General features: G+C 37.7%; 1 protein-coding gene across 1 annotated transcript in view; it reads left to right on the top strand.

The window, feature by feature from the left end:
* LOC129253739 (valacyclovir hydrolase-like) overlaps positions 1-26231 on the top strand; it is a 57650-nt gene that overhangs the window by 15459 nt on the left and 15960 nt on the right. Inside the window, exons 2-3 of the mRNA XM_064095733.1 lie at positions 21013-21351; positions 21700-21791. Of these exons, the coding sequence (XP_063951803.1) occupies positions 21013-21351; positions 21700-21791 (431 nt within the window). The remainder of the gene's footprint in view (positions 1-21012; positions 21352-21699; positions 21792-26231) is intronic.

The raw sequence follows: 26231 nt of genomic DNA, 5'->3' as shown, positions 1-26231 counted from the left end.
TTTACTGGTCCGAACCTAAAATCTACTGGTCCCAAAAAATAAAGAAAACATTAAAAAAAGGCGTGAGTTTATTTTGCTGTCCTTTCTTGTTACCCCCCCCCCAAAAAAAAAAATGAAGGAATGAATGAATGAAAGACAAAAAGAAAGAAAGGAAGAAAGAATAAAAGAAAGGAAGGAAGGAAGAAAAAAGCAAAGGTAAAGAAAGGATAGATGTGAAGGAAGGAAAAAAAGAAAGAACTAAAGAAAGAAAGAAGGAAAGGAAGGAAAGAACAAAAATAAGAAAGAAAGAACGAAAGAAAAAAAGGAAGAAAGAAAGAAAGAAAGAAAGAAAAAAAAAAAGAAGGAAAGAAATGATGCAAGCAATAAAGAAAGAAAAAACAAAAGACAGAAAGTAATGAAAAAAGAAAAAGAAAGAAGGAAAGAAGCAATAAAACAAGAAAGAAAGGGTAAAAGGAGAGATGGAAAGAAGGAAAAAAGAAAGAATAAAAGAAACGAAGGAAGAAAAAAGTAAAGAAAAAATGTGAAGGAAGGAAAAAAAAAACGAAAGAAGGAAAGGAAGGAAAGAAAGAACAAAAGAAAATAAATATGAACGAAAGAAGGAAAGAAATGAAGCAAGCAATATAGAAAGAAAGAACAAAAGACAAAGTAATGAAAGAAAGAAGGAAAGAAGGAATAAAAAAAGAAAGAAAGGGTAAAAGGAGAGATGGAAAGAAGGAAAACAGAAAAAAAGGATTGAAAGAAGGAAGAAATCAAGAAAAGGGAAAATGATAGAAGATAAAAGGAATGTTGGGAAGGAATAAAGAAGGAAGGAAACAAGCAAGCAATATAAAAAATAAAAAAAAAATGTAAAAGAATAAATGAAAGGAAGAACAAAAAAGAAAGACCAAACTTCAAAGAAAGAAAGGAAAGGAAGCAAGCAGTAAATAAAAGGAAGAAAGAAAAGGTAAAAGGATAGATTGAACAAAGGGGAAAAAGAAAGAACAAAAGACAAAGAAGAAAGGAAGGAATGAAAGAGAGAAAGGGCTGAAAGAAGGAATAAAAACAAGAAAGAGTAAAGAAAGGATGGATGGAATGAGGAAAGAAAGAAAGTAACAAAGAATGAAGGAAAGAAAGGGGAAAAGAAGGAAGGAAATGAAGAAAGAAAGAAGAGATAAATATAGGATGGATGGACTCAAGAATTAAAGAAAGAAGGAAATCAAAAAAGAAAGAAAAAGAAAGAGCATTAGAAATAGAGAAAAATATTAACAGGAAAGAAAGAATGAAAGAACAAAAGACAAAGAAAAAGGGAAAATTAAAAAAGAAAGACAGTAAAAGAAGAGATGGAAGAAACAAAGAAAGATTGAAAAGAAAGAAGGAAAGAAAGATTGAAAGAAAACAAAGGAAGAAAGCTAAAACTATCATAATAAATAAATTATCAGTTTCTTTTTGGCTCAATTAAAAAATACTAGTACTAGCTACGAAAGAAACCAAGTGTATCAACACACACACAAATGCATATGTGGGGCTATCATGTATTCAGACGATATCACTCGAAACCCGATCTCTTTGAACTAAAACAGAAGTGAAAATTTCTCCTTTTACTGCTTACAAATGACAGAGTTACCCCAATTTTGGCAAATTTTTAGGAAATATGGACATTATAAGAGCTTTTCATTAGTGTGAAATGTGAATTTTGACAGTTCTGTGAGAGATTTCTGCCAGAGGTTAGCCAAGCTTCGTTCGTGCAGCCAGTAGGAAATTTACCATGTGGGCTGTGTGGCTGGCTAGCCACGTGTACACTGTATGTTACCCTATCAAAAATTGCATGCGATTCATTCTGTGTGTGTTCTGTGTGTGAATGCCAGAATTTAACGGGAGGAAAATGGTTCGCAATTTGAGTCATGGAATATTTTTCATGTTTATGTTGGACTAGCGAATTTGACCATTTCTGAAAAAAGTTACTGGCCCAACAATAGTTTTTATTACTGTTTATGTCGGACCCATAAATCTTGTTATTTTTGGAAAAATTACTGGCCCGACAATGATATTTTTTACTGGTCATGTCGGACCAGTAAATCTTGCTATTTCTGAAAATCTACTGGTCCGACAGTGATTTTTACCGGTCTGGGACCGTCGGACCGGCGCTAGTGTCGAGCCCTGGTTTACATTTGCTGCAAAAGGATTACCTTGGCGGCAAATAAAAATGTGATAAGGAGATTCCTCATGAAAAATTACCCCTTTTCACCTTCTACTTTAAAAATTCACCGTCTACTTTTGTTTTGAATTTGATAATGATTTTTGTTGTCAATCACACACAAAAGAAATGGGCTTCTGACCTCAGTGAGACAAAATTTTGGGTGGAAAAAATCATGCTTTTGTTCGTGTTGTTTCTTTTGTCCTTTTGCAAAGCAAGTCTCCAATGTGGGAGATTGTCTCCCCTATTGGAGAGAGTCTCCCATTTTGGCCGTGCGCCTCTACTGTATTATTTTTCGAATATTAAGAATAAGACTTTGAAATTGTGTTTTTGACAATTTTTCATCATCTTTCTATTCAAGTTCTCTTTGAAAGGATGTTGCAAAATTTTGAGCATATGGAATTATTTTCTGATGCGTATGATGCGCACGTTTGGTAATACAAGGCCGGTCGGTAATACAATCACTCACTAGTCTATGTCTGAGTATAGTCTACCTCAGGCGATGTTCGTGCAGGCTCCACTCCACTTCACTACCGCTACACTACGCTCCACCTACCCGAACATCGGGACAGTGAACTAGATCGCATATTCCAATTCATAAAAGGTGGGATGGCAATCATGGTTATTGTAAAAATTAAAGAAAAAAAATATAATGAGGGATATGAATGACTTAATATCTTACTCTACACCCATATTTCACTCCGTATCCATCCTCCGGTTATCCTCAAAATTGGTGATTTTGGGCCAGTATCTTTTTCCACACACGTATTATTCACGGCCGATTTCAAAACATCGCGTGCGATTGGTAGCTGATCGATCGCGATCGCATGCGATGTTTTGAAATCGGCCGTGAATAATACGTGTGAGGAAAAAGATACTGGCCAAAAATCACCAATTTTGAGGATAACCGGAGGATGGACACGGAGTGAAATACCGGTGTAGAGTAAGACTAAGATATTAAGTCATTAATATCCCTCATTATATTTTTTTTCTTTAATTTTTACAATAACCATGATTGCCATCCCACCTTTTATGACTCGGAATATCCAATCTAGTTCACTGTCCCGATGTTCGGGTAGGTGGAGCGTAGTGTAGCGGTAGTGAAGTGGAGTGGAGCCTACAGGAACATCGCCTGAGCCTGGCTTGAGGCAAGTATGGCAGTGTATCCTATTGCCGGACACCTTTATTTCAGTGCTTTAAAAATGACAACTAGAGGAAATACAATCAAGAAAAAATCACATCTGCTATTCCAAATATTATGAAAATTATGAATATGATAAAATTATTTTATATTTACCAACCATTTTCTTTGCATCGCAGTTGCCGCATATCCCTCCACGAAAAACAATTATTTTCGTGCGCGACAAATTACATCATGATTCCGGATGCGCGCCGGACGGGTAAAGAAATCCTTGATTATAATGATGTAAGAGCAAATTTGTGTGATTTTTTTCTTCTTATATCATATCATGAGTAAATTCTAAGTATTATTTGCTTTTTTATATCGAATCTGAGCAGATGTTGGTAATAAATTCGCGTTTGATAACTTATTTTATTTTGTCTTGTTAGCTGCATGTTCCATGGCACTTTCAAATAATAATATGCTCGCGTTCGTATCGTGACGCTCATCAAGTTCTATCGATGCGCTGCCGATTGACGGCTCTACTCACGGTAAACCTCGCGCACGGGTACCTTGAGAACTACTCAACTAGCCATCGAAGGTCACCCACAATACACCACACCTCATCATTCGATCGAAGGAGTGGATGATATTGAAATTCGGCAAATCAGGCCCATATTTCTGTTAGAAAATACATCAATTGTTAATACAAAACTATGTTATATGATTTAACTTCAGCATTTTCTGTCATTTTTAGAGATAATTAGGTAAAATTTGGATTTTTCGCCTTGTTTTTGCAATCTTGTTCTATGTACCGGTATTGCTCTGTGAAATTGAATTGCGGAAGTCTTACGGTACGAATTGGTTTTAGAACGCAGTAATATGTGCGTCCGGAATCATAATAGTGTCTAGACCAAAAGCTTCAGTCTCTGTATTTTGGTTGTTCCGCTGAACTACGTTGGCTCCACTCACCATACATAGACTGAAGGGGATGGGGCCCCGTGCCTACAGCCAACGTATAGTGAACTAGCGTTTTATAGATCGTGATTTAAAACTGTTTAAAGCAAAATTGAAAGTTTCATGGTTTCCATTATCAGGGAAATATAAAAAACTTAAGTAATTGCATACCTTGGGCCGGAGTTATTGAAAAAAATCCTCTGGATGATTGAGAAATCTGTCATCTAAGACATTTTCACCTGACGTGACGGTTTTTCTTGCAAGTTGCCATCTTGAATGACGTCATTATCGTTATTAACTTAATGTCTCGAATCGATATATCGCGATTATAACTAGTACTAGTACTAGTATAAGTAGTATCGTTTATCTTCGGTTTCGTTCGCATATGGAGCAGATCGTATAATATCGAAAGCAATATCGATATCACATTCGTGATTGTTGACCTTCGTTTGTAAATATTTTATAGTTTGGCTGCCATTTTGACCATTTTTATCGTGTTCAACCCAATTAAACATCGGTAAAGTATATTTTTCATGCCTTTTTCATCTATATCGTTTAAAGTATTCAAACATTGACATATCAAGTTTTAAAAGTTTGTTGTTTATACATCCTTAGATTGTATATTCGATGTGTAAAATTACATCAAACTTTGGACTGTGAATTGACAAAAGGGAGGGAATGAGAACACATGCGAGCCCACACGTACACCCTACCGTCGGTAAATGGGGATTACAGTAAAATGTCAGAAATTGTTGAATAAATCCCCAGAAACGACGGTTATTCCTGTCTAAATAGTGTCCGGTAATACAATATGTGACTATTACTAGGAGTACATTCAATAGAACACGCCAGTTCCAGTATGTGGGACTACAATTACAAACGTTGTGTCTGAAAAGAACGAACCTTTTCAGGCCATTGGGACTTGGCCTTGAATGCTCTCTGCCACACAGACGGCAAGCCTTCAGTTAAATTCGAACTTGTCTGCTGGCTGTCCACATTTTGTCTCCTTCTTGTCGCCATTTCCAGGAAAATTATGCACACGTTTGGAATGGTCTTTATCGCTTCTTCCCAGCGTTGTACACGCGTACGTACGTACGTACGATAACGTCGAGCGGATTACGAGTGGAGTATAGTACGAGTGACGTGAGTGCAGTGAGCAGCATAGTCCAGATTGGACCTTGTTGTTTGGAAGTGCTTTTTCCTAAAGCTAACATAGAGGGCACATGTCTCCCAATCTCTAATCAGCGCCAATCCACTCATCTTCCCTCCCCAACAAGGTCCAGTACAAAACTTTGCTGTACCGGAAAAGCTAGGCATCAATCAAACAAGTTACACGGTAGGGGGTCAGGTGCCCTAGTCTCACACACCAAACAAGACACAATTTTACCCAAAACAACTTCACCTCTAACAGGGTGAAAAATGCAAAGTTGTGTTGTTTTTTTTACACTGTAAACATAAGGCTCCGTGTTCATGCACTTCAAAAATATCTATTCAGCGCCTTCCTCTCTCGCCAAATGATTCCACCCATGAACCAAGTATCAAAGTTTGAATAAGTAGACTACACCAGTCACAAGGAGGCAACAGCTGGTAAACATCTCTGGCTCAGGCAGCATCAACAGATCCTGGCCCCCACCCCCATCGTGGTCAATGGGCAGTGGAGGGTCAGGGGAAACCAGACCAGTGGCCTACAGGTACGACTAGTCTCTTGTACCAAACTTTTGCCTCCACTCAAATATAAGTTTACCCCCAAGGACGATGAAAATACACAGATGTGACCGATGTTCTACAGAATAGACATATTCCACCATTGATATTCACATTTTGTTCTATTGAAATGTTTTTTCTCTTACCCAATGATTTCATCCGTGGAATAAGTATTACATTTTATAAGACTAGACTACAAAAACCAGGACCCTGTTGCTTCCATGAAATGACCTCCTGACCTCCATGATAAGGGGCAGTCAGTGGTTTTTGTATATGGAGCTATATATAGCTCCATGGTTTGGACATGGTTTGATATGCATGTGTTTGCAGTGTATTCCATACTGTGGACATTCATGTCCATACTATGGACAGCCATGTCCATACCCAGCTAACTATAATAACAAGGAATAACATTCATGAAAGATCCTAGAAATGCTTTCAAAAGAAATTTTTAAGAACATTTGTATAACATTAATGAAACAATATTCCCCTGATGTTAAACATGAAATAAACGTTAATATTATGATGCCAAGCAGATATATTTTCCTAAATGTTACATAGATCTTTACCCATAGTTGATGAAAAAAAAACATTCTTAAGACACAAATTATTTATATTTTTCTAACGTTTTTATAATGTTACATAATTAATGTGAATATTTTTTTTTCAAACGTTCGATGTTATGACTATGATGATGATAAAAAAAGTCATGAATGTTTGTTTTCAAAATATTTCGACAAAACATTTTTGATAATGTTATGATTTTCTTAAATATAGTAGATACATGATAATTTTGCCGTTTTTGCATATTGAATTAATATTTTGATAGGAACACAATAACATTTTATTGACATCTACATGTACATGAATTGGATGATGAAATAGCATTTTGAAAATGTTGTTAGAATACTTGAAATGAAATGATCGATATGAAATATGGTTTTACAACATCTCAACAAAGCATTCTTGAATGTTTTCAAGTGTTTTCCAAAATGTTAACTTTAAAAAATATATTAGAAACATCCTGATAATTTTAACATAAATTGTTGAGAAACAAAACAGATATACAATTTTATAATGTTATATACATGTACGTACATTGGATGTGATAATAAATGTTATGAAACTATATGTTTATGTATCATTTTGACTTAACGTTCTTGAAAAAAAAAAAATCCTAATATTTTTCAAAAGCGTTAATTAAATGTATCATTAACATGTTTTTCAATGTTTTATGATGATATGAATATAATTTTTTCAGAAACTTGATAATACTACTAACATTTTTGTAAGGTTATACATTTGATGTAAAATAAACATTTTAAAAATGTTGTAAGAATATATAACATCAACCGTTCAACAAAACATTTTTGAAATATAATTTCCAGAAATATTTTAAAATGTATTAGAAACATCCTTATTTTTAGTAGTATAATTTTAACATTTTTTTGTATTTTGCTGACATTTTGATAAAATTATTGGGATCTATGATTTTTAACTCATCCGGCCCGAAGGGCTAGATGAGCTTATGCCGTGGCGTGGCGTCCGTCCACTATTTCAAAATGCTTCTTCTTCGCCATTTCTACTCCGGAATCAATTCTGTTTGCTTTATATGATAGCACTAGGCATGCTAGGTAGGGGATTCAAAACTTCTTCATAGAATTTTGAAACTCATTAAATATGCTAATTTATGCGCATTTTTAAAAATTCACAAAAAATGCTTCTTCTTAATTAGTTGACCGATTTTGAATTGTTTGCTTCCATCTGGTAGAGCTTCATGAAGGTCACCAAACTTATACACAAAATTTGAAATTTGGCCGGAGTAGAAAATTATTTATGCTAACTTATGCGAAATTCATAAATCACAGAAAATGCCTCTTCTTTATTTGTTGACTGAATTTCAAAATGCTGCCCGCTTCGTCATTTCAAGTCTGATTTTAATTCTGTTTGCTTTTAATATGATAGCATTAGGTGGGGGATTCAAACCTTCTACACAGAATTTTGAAACTCATTAAATATGCTAATTTATGCGCATTTTTCAAAATTCACAAACAAGTGCTTCTCCTTCGTTATTTGTTGACCTATTTCGGCTTCCTTTTGGTAGCACTTCATGAGGTTCACCAAATTTCTACACAGAATTTTGAAATTTTGACTAGGAAATCTATTCATAGATCACAAAAAAGCTTCTATGTAATTTCTTCATCAATTTCAATTCTATATCCTCAATTTATGTCACCAATATAATTCACTACAGTGACGTCAACTGGGCTGAAATTAAAATTGTGTTAAATATCGTTGCGAGATGGTGGATGAGCTCCAAATCATTGATGTGCTAGTTTTAAAAGGTTGTAATACTAGTATCATATCAATGACATCAACAGATCAAACGTTCTTAGAATGTCATAACTGAAACTGCTTTATAGTATTTTCACTAAAAAAAGAGAGAAAATATTGTTTTAATACATATTTATGATATAACATCAGACATCTGATCATTTAAGAAATAAATTCATTTTACTATCATCGTTTTTATAATGTTATACATTATGTGAAAAAAATAATGTTGGTAGAATATGACAATAACATAAAACATCATTCCCGAAATGTCATGATTATGATTATGCTTCTCAAATATTTTAACAAAACTTATTTTTAGAAATGCTTTTCCAATGTTAAAAAAAAATGTTTGAAAAATTAATCAGAAACATCCTAATTTTGACATTTTTATGATATCATTTTTAAAGGACAAGTCCACCCCAGAAAATTTTTGATTTTTATAAATAGCGAAAAACTCTAACAAGCACAACGGTGAAAATTTGATCAAAATCTGAAGTAAAATGAGAAAGTTACGAAGTTTTCCTTATTTTTCACAAAACAGTTATATGCACGACTCGGACATGCAAATGAGAGAGTTGATGTCCCTCACTCACCATTTTTTGTATGATATTGTTTGAATTATAAAATGTATTTCGATTTTTACAGATTTGACAATAAGGACCGAATTGATCGAACCATAAATTGTTAAAACAAAGGTAATACCACGTGTTCAGGGAGGAACAAAACTTTGTTTCACAGGACAACAGGGATATAATTGGAATATTCAATATTTCATATAATAAAATACAAAAGAAATAGTGAGTGATGTCATCAGTCCCCTCATTTGCATACCTGTCCAAGATGTGAATATAACTGTTTTGTGAAAATTATAAAGCGAGACTTAAAAATGTCATAACTTTCTGATTTTGATTTAATTTTTCAGTATTATTCTTGTTGGATTTTTTCTCTTTTTATTCAAATCAACTTTTTATGGGGTGGACTTGTCCTTTAAGAAATAAATAATTATCATGCCATGGGTGTGACAATAACAAACTTTCCCACAAAATTATGATAAAATATATTTTTTTTTAATAACTAAACATTTTTGAAGAAAAAAAAAGGTTTTCTAATGTTTTCCTGAAGTACTAATGAATTGTACAACAAACATTCATATTTTGATGTTTTTATGATATCATAATTTTTTGAAACATAATAACATTTTACTATAATATCTCTATAATTACGGTAAATAGATATAAAAAATACTATCTTAAAACTTTGGTAAAATTTAATGATAATAGCATTAAAGCTTCTATAAAAGTTATGAAAATATGTTCTCAAAATGTTTTAGTTAAAAATTCTTGAAAATTTTTTTCTTTTGTTTTCCCAAAATGTTGGAAAAAAATATTGAACTCATTTTTTAAAATCGTTTTTATAATATAATTTGGATATGAACGGGGCAGCAACAGGAGGGCACCAGGCCCGACAGATGAATCATGATGATGCAAAACTATACTTTTGATCATTTCAGACATGTCTTATACTTCATAGACATCACCATTATTGTTATAAAAATTGCAATGCACTTTCCGCCTTCATCTGGTGTTTACAAATGCGAAATGATGTTGATATTTTTTTCGAGTTATACCATATTTTTAACTTGTATTTAAGTGTAACAAAGCTTGCGTGCGCTTGCGAAATCTCTTCTATCCAATGAACGGCCTTATACCTCTCAAATCTTAAAGGTCAAGTCCACCCCAGAAAAGGTTGACTTGAATAAATAGAGAACTCAAACATGAATAACGCTGAAAACTTAATCAAAATCGGATGTAAAATAAGAAAGTTATGACATTTTAAAGTTTCGCTTATTTTTCACAAAACAGTTCTATGCTCAACTCAGTAATATGCAAATGAGAGAGTCGATGATGTCACTCACTCACTATTTCTTTTGCTTTTTATTGTTTGAATAATACAATATTTCAATTTTTACGAATTCGACCATTAGGATCCCCTTGCTTGAACCACAAAATGTTAAAATAATGGAAGTTCAGGGAGGAATGAGACTTTGTTTTACTTGACAATGACGATAAAATAAAAATATTTCATATTTCATATAATAAAATACAAAAGAAATAGTGAGTGGATGATGTCATTGGTCCCCTCATTTGCATGCCGACCAGGATGTGCATACAACTGTTTTGAAAAATTAAGCGAAACTTTAAAATGTTATAACTTTCTTATTTTACATCCGATTTTGATGAAATTTTCAGTGTTATGTTTGTTTGATTTTTCTCTTTCTATTCCAATCAGCTTTTTGTTGGGGTGGACTTGTCCTTTAAATTATAAGGCCAAATCTACTGAAAATAATAAAATACTTCTTTTATATATGATAGAATAATTTTGATTGGCGCATATACTATTTTTGTGAGCGCTGCTAAAAACCAAACAACAACATCTTGACTTTAACAGTGAAAATAGTAATTGTGACGATGGTACAACGTTGGAATGTAGTTTGTTCCTGGGTTGTTCGAACAATTACGTTATGCCAACGTTGGCATGGTTGGGAAACATTCAACGTTGGGAAAACGTTTGGCCATCTGGACATATTCAATTAGCCAGAGAATGACCAAAATTTCAGCTTATATATACGTGACTATGTTTACGTACCTGTTAAAAGTTTCACAAAAGTATGGAGCCTGATTAACATATCATTAATTCATTAAATAGATCATTCATAGGTGAAATTTTAAGGTATATGTATATAGAAAAATTGTTATTAAATGTATTCTGCCAGGTATCGGAGAGTCGTCTCATATATAGGAATCAATGGCAGGTTTCAGTGGATAGGTGTAGATATAGAACGATAGGTTGAGATAAGGATAGGATTAGAATATTTTTATGGGATAAAGTTGTAGAGATGAACTTCACCTTGAAAGCACATTAAAATTTTGAAAACAGTCACTTGTTACATAAGTAAGATACCATTGCAACATTTTCTCAACATTTTTAGAATACTAAACATTAACAAATATATTTTCAATTTTTTTTTAAACTGTTACTGTTAGATATACTTGCTAACTTAATATACAATTGTCCGTCAAATTGAATAGCTCAAGGAAGGATGAAGTTTATCAAATTTGAACACAATTGGTACTTGCCGGAATTTTCATAATTTTCAATTTCTTGATAAAAAACCCATTTGATTTGGTCAAGTCCATCCCAACAAAAACTTGATTTGAATAAAAAGAGAAAAATCCAACAAGCATGCATAACACTGAAAATTTCATCAAAATCGGATGTGAAATAAGAAGTTATGACATTTTAAAGTTTCACTTCATTTCACAAAACAGTTATATGCCGCACATCTCGGTTGGTATGCAAATGAGGGAACTGATGACATCACTCACTCACTATTTCTATTATATTCTATTATATGAAATATTTTGATTTTCTCGTCATTGTCATGTGAAATGAAGTTTCATTCCTCCCTCAGCTGAACACGTGGAATTCCATTATTTGAACATTTTGTGGTTCAGGCATGCAAGGAGGTCATAATTGTCAATTTCGTAAAAAAATGAAATATTGTATAATTCAAACAATAAAAAACAAAAGAAATAGTGAGTGAGTGACATCATCAACTCTCTCATTTGGATGTAACTGATTCGTTCATATAACTATTTTGTGAAAAATAAGCGAAACTTTTAAATGTCATAACTTTCTTATTTTACATCCGATTTTGATAAAATTTTCAGCATTGTGCTTGTCTGATTTTTCTCTATTGATTCTAATCATTTTTTTTCTGAGGTGGACTTGACCTTTAATTTCCATTTTATTTTCATTCATTTTGCACAACAAATTAGTCTAATTAGACCAAATGGTAAATGGACTAAATGGCTATTGGCCAATGACATTAAACTAAATTAGAGTAGACCATGTGGTGAGAGGACGAACTGATGGTAGATCAAGTAGACAGTTTGCAAATGGACGAATTAGCATTAGACGAATTGGAAATAACCCGTATAGGAACTCAGTACCCAATTATGGAGTAACAAACTCATCAATACATTTGAAACAACTTAGCTCCATGCATGTATGTATTGCATTACACTGACTGCCCCTTATCATGGAGGTCAGGAGGTCATTTCATGGAAGCAACAGGGTCCTGGTTTTCGTAGTCTAGTCTTATAAACTGTAATACTTATTTCACGGATGAAATCATTGGGTAAGAGAAAAAACATTTCAATAGAATAAAATGTGAATATCAAATTATCATGGTGGAATATGTCTATTCTGTAGAACATCGGTCACATCTGTGTATTTTCATCGTCCTTGGGGGTAAACTTATATTTGAGTGGAGGCAAAAGTTTGGTACAAGAGACTAGTCGTACCTGTAGGCCACTGGTCTGGTTTCCCCTGACCCTCCACTGCCCATTGACCACGATGGGGGTGGGGGCCAGGATCTGTTGATGCTGCCTGAGCCAGAGATGTTTACCAGCTGTTGCCTCCTTGTGACTGGTGTAGTCTACTTATTCAAACTTTGATACTTGGTTCATGGGTGGAATCATTTGGCGAGAGAGGAAGGCGCTGAATAGATATTTTTGAAGTGCATGAACACGGAGCCTTATGTTTACAGTGTAAAAAAAACAACACAACTTTGCATTTTTCACCCTGTTAGAGGTGAAGTTGTTTTGGGTAAAATTGTGTCTTGTTTGGTGTGTGAGACTAGGGCACCTGACCCCCTACCGTGTAACTTGTTTGATTGATGCCTAGCTTTTCCGGTACAGCAAAGTTTTGTACTGGACCTTGTTGGGGAGGGAAGATGAGTGGATTGGCGCTGATTAGAGATTGGGAGACATGTGCCCTCTATGTTAGCTTTAGGAAAAAGCACTTCCAAACAACAAGGTCCAATCTTGTTGGGGAGGGAAGATGAGTGGATTGGCGCTGATTAGAGATTGGGAGACATGTGCCCTCTATGTTAGCTTTAGGAAAAAGCACTTCCAAACAACAAGGTCCAATCTGGACTATGAGCAGCAGCGCAGAGCAGCAGCGCAGCAGCAAGACGTTTTTGGAAGCCTCGGCGTAGTCTCTGCAGGCACAGTGCACAGACCCTCATTGAAACTTTGATCAACAAATGGGTCTCCACGCTAAGACTAGCACATGCAAATAAACTTTGGCGCAAATATTCACTGCTGATGCGCCGTACCGGTATTTAGCTAAAACAATAAATTGTTGTTTCAATTCGAGAGGGCCTTCAGTGTGTGTGTATCACTGGCGGATCCACGGGGGGGGGGGGGGGGGTGCAAAGCCCCAAAGCCGACCTGTGCCCCCCCCCCTTTGACAGGCACAATAAACATTTTTCCGTGGACGAAATTTCTGACATCTGGCCAGTGCCCCCCTCCCCTTTGAGAGGCACAATTAACATTTTTAATGTAAAAATGCTGTTATAACAAAAGTGTGCCCCCCCCCCTTTGAAAGTGAAGACCCTTTTTTTTGCAAATTTTTTCATGGACGAAATGTCTGACATCTGGCCCGTGCCCCCTTCCCCGTTCTAACACGGGTGTGTCCCCCCCGCCCTTTAAAGCGTGGACCCGTTATTTTGTTTTGCTTGTCAATTCCCTAGGCGAAAGGACCTTAAATTTTTGGTGAAACCTTTTTTTTCCTTGTCAAATTTTCCTCGGGAAAATGTCTCCCCCGGCCCCCTTTGGAAAATCCTGGATCCGCCCCTGGTAACAATGAAAACCTCAATTGTATCCCCCTGTCTCGCCTTTGAGGAGAGATTTCCGCCCACGCCCCCACCCCCTTGGTTACGTGCCTAAGCAAACAATCAAGATAGAACACATTATTATAAGCTGGCAAATCACAGAAATAAACAAAGATCAAATAATAATGTAAAAAGAGCGGGGCAAGCCCGCAAGAGCAATTAATTACTCCATGGGGGAGTTCACCCTGACGAAAAGTTTGTTGTAAAAATACCAGAAAAATGAAAAAAATATTGGTGAAAGTTTGAGAAAAATCCATCAAAGATTAAGAAAGTTATTAGAATTTTATGTTTTTAATTGTGATGTTATCATCGAGCAGCTGCCCCATAATTATGTTATGTAATATACACAAAGTGCATGAATTCCAATTTTTTAAACGTTTATGATGACTAAAAATATTGTTTTACTTTCAGGAGTGGGTGTAAAACCGATTAATATACTGAACATACTGAAGGTACAATTATTATCTTTTTTCTTCAGAAAATGACATTTCATTGATTAGTACAGCAAACATAGGAAGCTACTCGCATATGACGTCACAAATCAAAAAATTAAACTTATAACTTTTTCTTCTTTGATAGACCTTCACCAACATTTGTTATTATTTTATTTGCTATTTTTACAATAACACTTTTGTCGGGGCGAACTTCTGCTTTCAAGACAATCACAAAGGGGTGATCGAAGGATGATTATATTATGGAAATGGCATAATGAACAATTAACTTTTCTCGTTTTACATAGTGAGCTACTTTCAGCAGCGCACCTGGAAGACGTACCTCGTCAGTCGGGGCCAAACTTTTTCTGAAGTCCCCCCCCCCAAAAAAAGGGGGATCGAATGTCAACGCCTATTTTATTTATCTTTACATGAGATTAATCGAGAAGAGTGCTGAGGACCCCACCTAGCAGTCGGACTTTACTCCTTCCTCATTCTTCTCTTTGATCGGTCATTTCATTTACAATGGCTTCCCAATTTTCACATGGAGGAGTTGAGGTGTGAGGTGGGAAGATTTGTATATTGGCGTGTATTATGCCAGGAGTGAGTGTAGGGTTTTCCGAACAATGAATATCTGGACTACCTTCGCCCCCTTACCACCCCCGTATGTTACAGGGGCCGACGAACCGGGGGGGGGGGGGGGGCTTCAGCCCCCACTTTTTTTCAAAAACCGTGTACAAAAACGTAAAATTGACCATAATGATTGTGATTTTTAGCATGGTCAGACGGCTCAGCCCCCCCCCCCCACTTTGAAAACCGTTCCGCGGCCCCTGCGTTAGTGGCAATATAGTGGAGTCCCTGGCAAATCTTGTCAGAATGGATAAGAATATCCTGACACCCCCCAGAAGTCAGAAGTTATCAAAATCTGTCAAGGGGATCGCGCTTTGTCCCCCCCCCCCCTTTCCTATCCCCCGTTCAAGTTCGCTAAGCCATATGACTTAATTAGGCCTATATCCATTCTGAATTGGAGCTTTGCCATACAGCATCAACTTCTCTCCGTATATTGTGACTGGCTGCAGCGGCGTAATGAACCAAAAATTTTGAGGGGCGAGATGGCATATCGAGGCAAAAATATAAAAGTTGCGAGCGAGTGGGCAAACATTTTCGACATGATTGTTACAAAAATCAAATTTTGTGATAGATTTTTGAATAATTTTCCGTAAATTGTATTATGTATTATATTCCGCTCTTCTAATTTGTCCTTTTCTCTTTTTTTCTCATTGGTCGTGAAAAGCCCCTATCTGTACACCACTGTGTAAACCAGTAGGGCCTACACATAGGCGGATCCAGCTTTTGGCGAAAGGGGGGGGGGCGCACTGCCGAGCGGCGCACTTATTTTTGCACTTCACCGGCGCCATAAAAGAAAATGTTGAAAAAGGGGTAAAGTCTGACCCTGTCAAATGCTCTTTTCAAAATGTAGGATTTCCAGTCATGCCATTTTGCATGACCACACGCAGATGATATTTCCGGGGGGGGGGGGGGGGGGGGCAAGACTCGAAAATTTGGTGCACATCTCACATTTGCACATTTTTCATAGTTTTCATAAAATGTTAAGGAAAAAAAATGTTTTTCACAACAGCAGATCGCGATACCTCATTACAACAGAAATATACATCAATTTAAACATATAATCTTTCTAAAACATAATTATAGAGAGAGATTGAAAAACTTATTAAAGAAAGAAACAAGCAAAAAGTAACACCAACTATGCATGTTATGTGCGATTTCAAAATCTCGTGTATTAACCCTTCTATTGCGATGAGGCCAATACTTTTGTATATTAATAGAGATACAAGTTTTTTTTACTATATGTATATATATATATATATACACAGGGGCGTCGATCCTTTTTTTAAAGGGGAATCCAGCCTTGGCCATTGAATGATGTGTTGGGAAGGAGAAAAATAAATTAAACAGAATGGTGAAAGTTTGAAAGAAATCGGACAAGCAGTAAGAAAGTAATAGCTGCTTTAAAATTGAGATCACTAATACTATGTAGATTTCAAATTGGCAACTGGGTAAGTAAATTATGACAAGGGGCAAGGACAACTTTCTCATAGGCCATGTACTTTATTATCAGGGATTTGTGGTTTTCTCCTAAGTACCCATTCCCCTGGGGCAGTAATCTAAATATAACCCAGGTATAGTATATTGTTTTATGTCCTCATGAAAGAAAAATATAATTTGAAATAAAACTTTTGGGAAAAATGACATTTTAGCCATAATATGTATTGGAGTACATGGAAGAGTAGTCCTTGCCTTACATCACTATGACATCCCATATGCGGCCAATTTGAAGTCTCCATGGGTATAGTGATTACCAATATTTACAACTTTTAAAAATTCATAACTTTCTTGTTGTTTGTCCAATATTGTTCAAACTTTCACCTTTCAACTTGTCTGATTTTTCTTTTTCTTATAAAAACAAGTTTTTATTTGGGTTGGATTCCCCTTTAAGATTTGGGGGGCAAAATCATGAATCAACTTTCCAAAGGCGCTCGATATCACACAAAACAAACAAACTCACACAAACACACATATGCATATATATGACTCATGAGATAGAAACACATATCTCACCAACAAATTAATGCGAGCGCGAAGCGCGAGCTGAAATTTTTTTAGTATACTGACCTGAAAACAGGAAAAAGGTGCCTGTTTAGGACAGTTTGTAGTAACTCATGAGGAGGATACATATCTCACTACACAGATAATGCGAGTGCCGAGGGCGAGCTGAAATTTATTTATATTCTGACCAGAAAGCTTGATATTCTATGCATTTTTGGTACCAATGATTAAGATGGGTATCTAAAAAAACAATAGATGCGAGCGCGAAGTGCGAGCATAAAATTTTGATATTTCGATCTGAAAAAAATGACAGTTTAATGGACGTTTGTAATAAAGAACAAGATTATATCCAGCAAAAGATTATTGCAAATCGAAGCGGGAGTTCTTTTGACGTTTAGTCCTGAAAAAGGGACATTCTATTCACCTATATAATCATGAAAAGTATGGGGTTTTGCTACAGAAATGATGCGAGCGCGAAGCGCGAGCTGAAAATTTTTATATTCCAATATGAGAAGCGGATGATTTAAGCACGATTTTAAATAAAGAACGAGTTGTGTAGCTCAATCTCAATATACGACTGGTTGCGTAACTATACACCGCCGGTAGGCTAGTGAATTGTCTTATCCGTCGTTTTGAATGAAAATCATTTTCTGATTATAGATTCTTATACATTTGTCCTTTTTTCCTTTGGGGGACCCCCCCCCCCCCCCCCGTCCGAGGCCTGAATGTATTTATGTATTTATCGAGATGTATCTTCGAATAAAATTTGCCGGGATGGAGCCTTGCCTTGGATAAGTAGGGTACATGGGATAAACACCCCTCCCCTCTATCTCATGCGCTAATGCGGGGAATCCCCGAAAACTGAGACCAAAGGACTGAGACTATGGACTGATCGCGATGCATGCATGCCGCGCGCAAGTTATTTGGGAGGAGTTTTACCGATATCGATACCAGTGTCACAATGCAAAGAGCTAGAGTGCTAGTGAAACAAGGTTCAATGATCAAGGCATTGTGCCCAGGGCCAGGCATTAAAAATGATTCTAACAGTTTCAGGGACCGCCATTAGAGGAGCTTTCCTATCCAAATTATCTCGTCTGTTCACATCGCCATCGCCGGCATTTCCTGTTCAGATTTGTGCAAAGATGTCATCAGAAAATCGGTAGGTAACTGGTCAGGCATATTGCGGTATTACTAGGTTACTTCTTAATCTTAGACTAGAGATAGACAAGAGACTGCTCTAATTAAAGCCCAAACATACAGAATATAGTCAGAGGGAGTATAATCTAGTAGTCTAAGTTGATTCAATTTGTTGATTGTGATGTTGTAAAAAACTAAAATGTCTTTTCACTATTCTTTAGTCTACCCCTACTACAATCATGGGCGGAAATCCCAGGGGGGTTGCGTCCCCCCTACCGGTGGACACGATATCAATCGTCCTCCCTTACTATTTTTGGTCTTGTATGATGGTGGAAAATACATCATTCACAATTAAAATAATACGTGTATTTTGGACTCAATGACCTTAAAATTCATTTTGGGTGAAAACTTTTTGTTTGCTTGTAAAATTATTTTGGGTTAAAATGACCTTACAAATTTGGACATGGGCCGCACATGCACTCGCTAAAGGGTAACACCGATTTTCAAGAAAAAGTGTGGTTTTGAAAGACTGGTCAATGATCAATCGCGGGCTCAAACGTATTTAGGGTATTTATTTTGCACACAGAGAAAAAACTCGTTCAAGGGGTGTTTGGAAATAATTTGGTCACACATGTGTACAGCAATACATATGACTGGCCCCCCTGGGAGGGCCTTATCATTTTGTCAAGTAGGCCCACTCAATTTAACAGAGTATTTTCAATAGGGACCTTATGCAGTTGTGGTATTTTTTGGTATATTAATATATATATCACCTGTGAGGGAAAGAGTGGAAAGTGAGGTTAACAGGAGGAAGGTTCACAGATATACTCACCAGTAGGAAGTTGGTGCAAGGCACGTTGAAATTAATGATAAGGTAACCAAAAAGCAGGCCTAAATAACTTGTGGATATTGCTGGTGTGACGTATTCTTGGTGTAGATGTATAATTGCCGATGTGATGTATTATTGCCGCAACTAGATGAAACCCGAAGGGCGAACGGGCGAAGCAGAAGGTAGATTTGTGTAAACACAGACGTCCTCGTCTCGCACCGGTCGACTCTCAAGTGATGAAGATGGCTTCCACGCAGGCAAGGCCCCTTGCGAACGTACGGCCGTCCGTTCGCGATCTCCCCATTTTGGGACGCGCGCGTGCAAGCTACCCATACCCTGTGGTCTTAGGCACTTACGACCACACTCCCCCCGACTTTAGGACAGCGTTGTCGCCTTTTAATTTAAGGATAGAAAAATAAACCCTCAAGCGGGTAGTATCCAAAAATTTGATCATGGCCCTTGTACGGGTCGCAATGATTCCAAATAAGGTAAGAACGCATATATTAATCTACTGTCGCGCTCATGGATTAGTATTAAATATCAGGAAAGAGAATCCCTCAATAAGTGTTCGGACTAGTAGATTAACACGTCACAAGTCTGTATCTTTTAGTCTAATATATATATATATATATTTTTTTTTCTTAAATACCTAACCAGCTCTCAAGTAAAGGTCCAAGGGGTTTTGTATCTATGTGACTTTTGAAATATTTTGATTCCCAAACTTGCGATCACAAGATTCACTTGATACCAATACCGAGACTACCAGGGAATCCCTTAAAAAACAATTTGCCTGCATATTAATAAATAAAAAATAAGGTTAAAGGTATTCTTTTCTTTGTACTCATGTGTAGTTTTAGCACAAGTACTAACAGAAAATTAGTTGATACAATTTGTCTTTGCTGTATTTGTTGCAATATTTTACCTGTCACATTCTGCACTTTTCATTGCAATTTTACAGGTATTTAGATCAAACTCTGATCTTTCTTGTAAAAGAAAAACAAACCAAAGACAAAAAAGGTATGTACAAAATTACTTCCCTGTATCTAGGTGCTGCTTTCATGTACACCTAGGTACAAGAGCCTACAATTTCTGCTGGTCCTCTGCAGAATTTCCTTGAGAGGAACATTTCTTATTTCAGCAATTGCAGCCGCTATATCTCCAATATAGTTGGGTGTATTCACTCCCACATTAGTCCTGAGGGGCAAATATGGTGAGTCCGTCTCGATCAGCAGTCGTTCTGACGGGCAGTGCCGCAGTGCGCTAAGCTGATCCGACGTGAATACACGCAACAATCCGGAGAAACTTACATAGCATTTTGGGAAATTAGATACCCATTCGTTCATAGTCTCTAGATCGCCCGAAAAGCTATGTAAGTGGATCCGCTGATAAACGGAACAGTACAACCTTACCTGCTTGAATACCTTGCGGTATACCAAACGAGTAAGGTCCGGGTTTCCCTTAGGTCCCCGAATGTGCATAATAAGGACATAACCTAAAGTGCCCAGTTCTAAAATGCGATTTAGAAGACGCATCTGGGAATCCCATGTGCTTGGATCAAGATTGTAATCCAACCCTACTTCACTAATACCTGAGACCCGACGAGATGACAAAGTCTGCTCAAGGTATGCGAAATCGTCTGCAGTGTATGTACCTGCGCGCGAAGGGTGAATTCCAATAGCAAGATGCAAGGATGCCCAACTAAACGCGGCATTTGGCTGTACGTCCCTGGGTCACAAAAATTCATAACGCCTCCTATAACTCTGACCGGAACACGGGGCGGTGCTAACTGTTCTTCCGTAACATGCCCGAGATGTGCGCTCAAACGGTCAGGGTGATAATGTGCGTCAAAAGCTGTTAGAGCAGGTAAACCTGACTCATCAGGACCAGACATAGCAATTGGCGCAGATCTTGACGGCATCGCTGCTGGGATAGAGGTCGCCACGCCCGCACTTGCAGGAATGCATTGCAATTGGCGCAGATCTTGACGGCATTGCTGCTGATATAGAGGTCGCCACGCCCGCACTCGCAGGAATGGTCATTGCAATTGGCGCAGACCTTGACGGCATTACTGGCAGGGTAGAGGTTGCCACGCCCGTACTGACAGGAATGGTCATTGCAATTGGCGCAGGCCTTGCTAGCGAGGTAGAGGTTGCCACGCCCGCGCTAGCAGGAATGGTCATTGCAATTGGCGCAGGCCTTGCTGGCGAGGTAGAGGTTGCCACGCCCGCACTAGCAGGAATGGTCATTGCAATTGGCGCAGATTGTGAATGCGCAATTGGAATCTCAGAACTGCACGTACGCACCACTGGTGGAGCAGCAATTGGCGCTGATTGTGTCGCTGGTTTGTGCTGACATTCTTGGGGAGGTGGTACCTGCTCCTTTTTTATAGAAGGAACGGAGAGAACTGAGAATCTGTTCTTGAACCAAATTTGTCTGGTGCGAGGTAATTGGCCTACCAAAAAATACCACAGTGGCGTTGCGAATCTTACTTTACGCGAATTGGCATCCCATTGGGCTTCAATTCATTTTCATTTTTCATTTTGAGTGTATTTCGGAAGTGTGTTTTGCTTCCTTCGTGAATTTTCGGAAGGGGGTAGGATCGCACGTGTGATTTTCCATTTGCTGTGTGTGGTGTGCATGTAGTGCCGTGTGCATGCGAGCGAGTGTCGTAACTCACTGCAAATCTTGGTCTGTGGATCTATCGTTGCAATTTGCAAGACTGGAAACTACGAAAGGTAGTTTATTTCGTATTTTTACATAAAAATTGGAGTGTTTGTCGTATATTTGTGATTTACGAACACGTGGTTCGAGATTGGAAAATTCCGTTCAGGGTTTCCCATAGTGCCTTTGCGCTATGCAAATTGCTATTGTTTCGAGTCATGTGCGAAACCTGCGCCGCCATTTTGCGTAGATTTTTTCCCATTGACTTTGTACGCGGTGTCTTGTGTGGTAAGGTGACTATCCTTGATACGTCCCGTAAGCCCACACATTGCGCAACGCGTCCCAAGTTATTTTTTCTTTCGGATTAAGTCCTTTACAAAATTAAACAAATTTAATCCCACCTTTACGGTGATTGTTATATTAGATTTATTCCTGGAGAATTATTTTTATCATATTTGAACTCAAGATATTTGTGCTGAATTGCGAGATTCTAATTAATTTTCCAGTCTTCCATGTTCTATGCTTGAATTCCTGTGTGAGTGTGTACGCTTGCCGAGGGTGCATTCTGATTGAGAAATTTGCATTCTGGAATTTATTTTTCCATAAGAAGTTCAGGGCAATACTTCTAAAAATATATCTATGAATATTAACAACTGTTATAGTATTATTGCTACAAGTTTTGACACAAATTTCTGACTAAAGTTTAAATTTGTCAAGATCGATTGGGAATATTTTTAGCCAAGTTTTTTTTATCTTTGAGATCAAATCAGAAGCAAGTTTAAAATTCACTTTTTGATACTTCAATTTTGGATTTGTTCAATCAATTTTCTTGAAGACAGCCAGTTGATGGCAGATATATATTATTATTATTATTTTTTTTTTTTGATTCTTGGATTTAATCCATATACCTTGAACCTTTCCCTTTTCAATATTTGGGAATAAGACTTAGTGACATATAGTGTTCTGTTCTGTCTTTAATTATTTTCCTCACGATGGAGAGAATTAAAGTGAACATATGTACAGAGGAAGAGTTGCGAACTGTCCCTGGGGTGGGTGAGAGAACCGCGGCAGTTATCTTACGCCGTCGTGACGAATTTGGGGGGCATTTATCTGTAGGTCATCTTTTGGATATTCCCACATTAAAGAATCTAGACTTACATCAGATATTTGATTTTACGTCTGCGGAACGGTTGGCTAGGCTCCAAGTTCAGTCCCCTATTCCATTTGCCGCTGATTATTTTCCTCCTCCAGTTACCCGTTCGGTACCTGCGAGTATGAGTCCTGAAATTCCTTTGGATGGGGGGCTCTTAGATAGGCAATCTATGGCAAGCACTAGGCAGTATCCCGCATCCCAGATTCGAGATGATGCAACCCGATCTAGGGCGTATAGTGTAGGACCCAACGCTAGGAATACCCAGGCTGGGACTCAGGGAGGGACTGGTCGGATAGGGAATGTTGGTAGGGCAAGTGGGAGTAACTCTCACAGCCCAGGACCAAAATCCAGTTAAAACCAATTAGGGCAAAACCAATTGAAACCAGTTGGCCAACTGGTTTCAATAGGGAAATTGGAACAACTGGTTCCAATTGAAAACCAGTTGCCAATTGGTTCCAGTTAAAAACCAATTGAAAACCAGTTGCCAATTGGTTCCAGTTAAAACCAATTGGGCAACTGGAACCAGTTGGCAATTGTTGTCAATTGGTTCCAGTTGTTCCAATTTCCCTATTAAAACCAATTGAATCCAATTGGAGGCAACTGGTTTCAATTGGTTCCAGTTGAAACCAATTGGAGGCAACTGGTTTCAACTGGAACCAGTTGAAACCAATTGGTTTCCAACTGGATCCAATTGGAACTTCCAGTTGGAACGAACTTAATTAGTTACAAATTAATTAGCATTTGCAGTAACTATTTCTCATGCCAACACAGAAGCAGTGTTATATGTCTATTAATACCAATGTAAAGGGCATTGATAAAATACAGACTTTCATGTATATATATTTATATGGAAGATCTTCAAATATATGTACTTTTATTTGATGTAATTTGGTAACAGTTAGTGGTGTACTAATTATCCTTTAATCTGTTTTAATTATAATCTATAACATTTATGAACATGGTTTTCACTGCTAAGTATTCTAAATACTAATCTTTAAAAAGTGTGGTACTTGAAATTGTAAAGAATTAAATAGATACATTGTTAATGATGATTAATCTCATAAAACATTAATCTGTGCACACTGGCAAATAATATGCAAATTAACTGGTTTCAATTGGATCCAGTTGGGTAACTGGAAAATTTCCAATTGGAAACCAATTGGAAATAATTTCCAGTTACCCAACTGGTTCCAATTAGAATTCATTTCCAGTTACCCATCTTTCCAGTTAGAAGTCATCTCAGTTACCCAATTGGTACCAGTTAGGATTTCCAGTTACACAACTGAATGGTTCAAGTTAGGATTTCCAGTTACCCAACTGGTTCCAGTTAGAAATCATTTCCAGTTGGAAGTCATTTCCAGTTACCCAACTGGTTCCAGTTAGGATTTCCAGTTGCCCAACTGGTTCCAGTTAGAACTTCATTTCCAATTGGAAGTCATTTCCAGTTACCCAACTGGTTCCAGTTAGGATTTCCAGTTGCCCAACTGGTTCCAGTTGGGATTTCCAGTTACTCAACTGGTTCCAGTAAGAAATCATTTCCAATTGGAAGTCATTTCCAGTTACCCAACTGGTTCCAGTTAGGATTTCCAGTTGCCCAACTGGTTCCAGTTGGGATTTCCAGTTACTCAACTGGTTCCAGTTAGAAATCATTTCCAGTTGGAAGTCATTTCCAGTTACCCAACTGGTTCCAGTTAGGATTTCCAGTTGCCCAACTGGTTCCAGTTAGAAATCATTTCCAATTGGAAGTCATTTCCAGTTACCCAACTGGTTCCAGTTAGGATTTCCAGTTGCCCAACTGGTTCCAGTTGGGATTTCCAGTTGCCCAACTGGTTCCAGTTGGGATTTCCAGTTACTCAACTGGTTCCAGTTAGAAATCATTTCAGTTGGAAGTCATTTCCAGTTACCCAACTGGTTCCAGTTAGGATTTCCAGTTGCCCAACTGGTTCCAGTTAGAAATCATTTCCAATTGGAAGTCATTTCCAGTTACCCAGCAACTGGTTCCAGTTAGGATTTCCAGTTGCCCAACTGGTTCCAGTTGGGATTTCCAGTTACTCAACTGGTTCCAGTAAGAAATCATTTCCAATTGGAAGTCATTTCCAGTTACCCAACTGGTTCCAGTTAGGATTTCCAGTTGCCCAACTGGTTCCAGTTGGGATTTCCAGTTACTCAACTGGTTCCAGTTAGAAATCATTCCCAATTGGAAGTCATTTCCAGTTACCCAACTGGTTCCAGTTAGGATTTCCAGTTGCCCAACTGGTTTCAATTGGTTTCAACTGGAAATTGTTAAATTCCAGTTAAAACCAATTGAAACCAGTTGAAACCAATTGAAACCAATTGAAACCAGTTGGAAATCCAACTGGTTTCAATTGGATTTTGGTCCTGGGAGACCCAGTTATACCACACCATGGAACACGGGGGGGAAGGCATCATCTTCAAATATCCCCAAGAGTATCAGCTATGATGGGAGGGGAAGTTGGATGGCATTTATTCAGAAATTTAACAAATTTGCGGATAATGCACAATGGACCACTGCGCAACGGCAAGATAACCTTTGTTGGTGTCTGCAAGGCCGTGCTAGTGAGGCTTTTGCCGCAGTAACGCAGCGCGATCCCGGGATAGATTATTTTGATCTCTTGGGGAAGTTAGATCGTAGGTTTGGTGCGCGGGAGCTCCCTGAAACATCGCAAATTGAATTTCAATATGCACAACAGAAATCAGATGAAGATACTGTTGAATGGGCAGACCGCGTATCCCATCTTGCTATGAGGGGTTTTCCGGAATTACCTGATAATTTTCTCGAGCAACAATGCATAATGCGTTTTTGTCAAGGGTGTAGGAATAAGGATGCGGGGCAGTGGGCCCTTAACATGAAGCCTAGTTCGCTAGAAGAGGCAGTGGGAATTGTTCAGTGGACTACCCATACATCTCGGTTAGTGCATGGGAAAACAAGTGAAAGGAAACCCGCCGTTAGGCAGACTTTCGGTGAAGAAGTTTGGGGGGAGGTGTCCATTTCGAAAGTGGGTAGGGAGGAGTCAAAACCCTATACTCCAGCTCGTAAGTGGTCTTCACCGTCCGCGCAGGTGTCTCGAACACAATCAAGTCAAGTGTCGAGAACACAATCCACACCTAAGTATCAATCTCAGGGGGGCAGCGCCCAAAAAGAACTCCAGGACAACCGTCTGGGTTCACTGGAAAACAAAATAGATAGGATGGAGGGACACATATCAGAGATGCGGACATCAATTAACAGGCTGACCCAGGTCGTAAATGCCTTGTCCGCTCTCGTAGTAAAAGGGGCTGCGGAAACATCTGCTACTAAATCACCAGCCCGTACCCCCCTTCGGTCCGATAAATGTTTCAG

The sequence above is a fragment of the Lytechinus pictus genome, chromosome 2 (genome assembly GCF_037042905.1).
Source record: "Lytechinus pictus isolate F3 Inbred chromosome 2, Lp3.0, whole genome shotgun sequence".
Lineage (NCBI taxonomy): Eukaryota > Metazoa > Echinodermata > Echinoidea > Temnopleuroida > Toxopneustidae > Lytechinus > Lytechinus pictus.
This window is presented reverse-complemented; position numbering and strand designations above follow the sequence as displayed.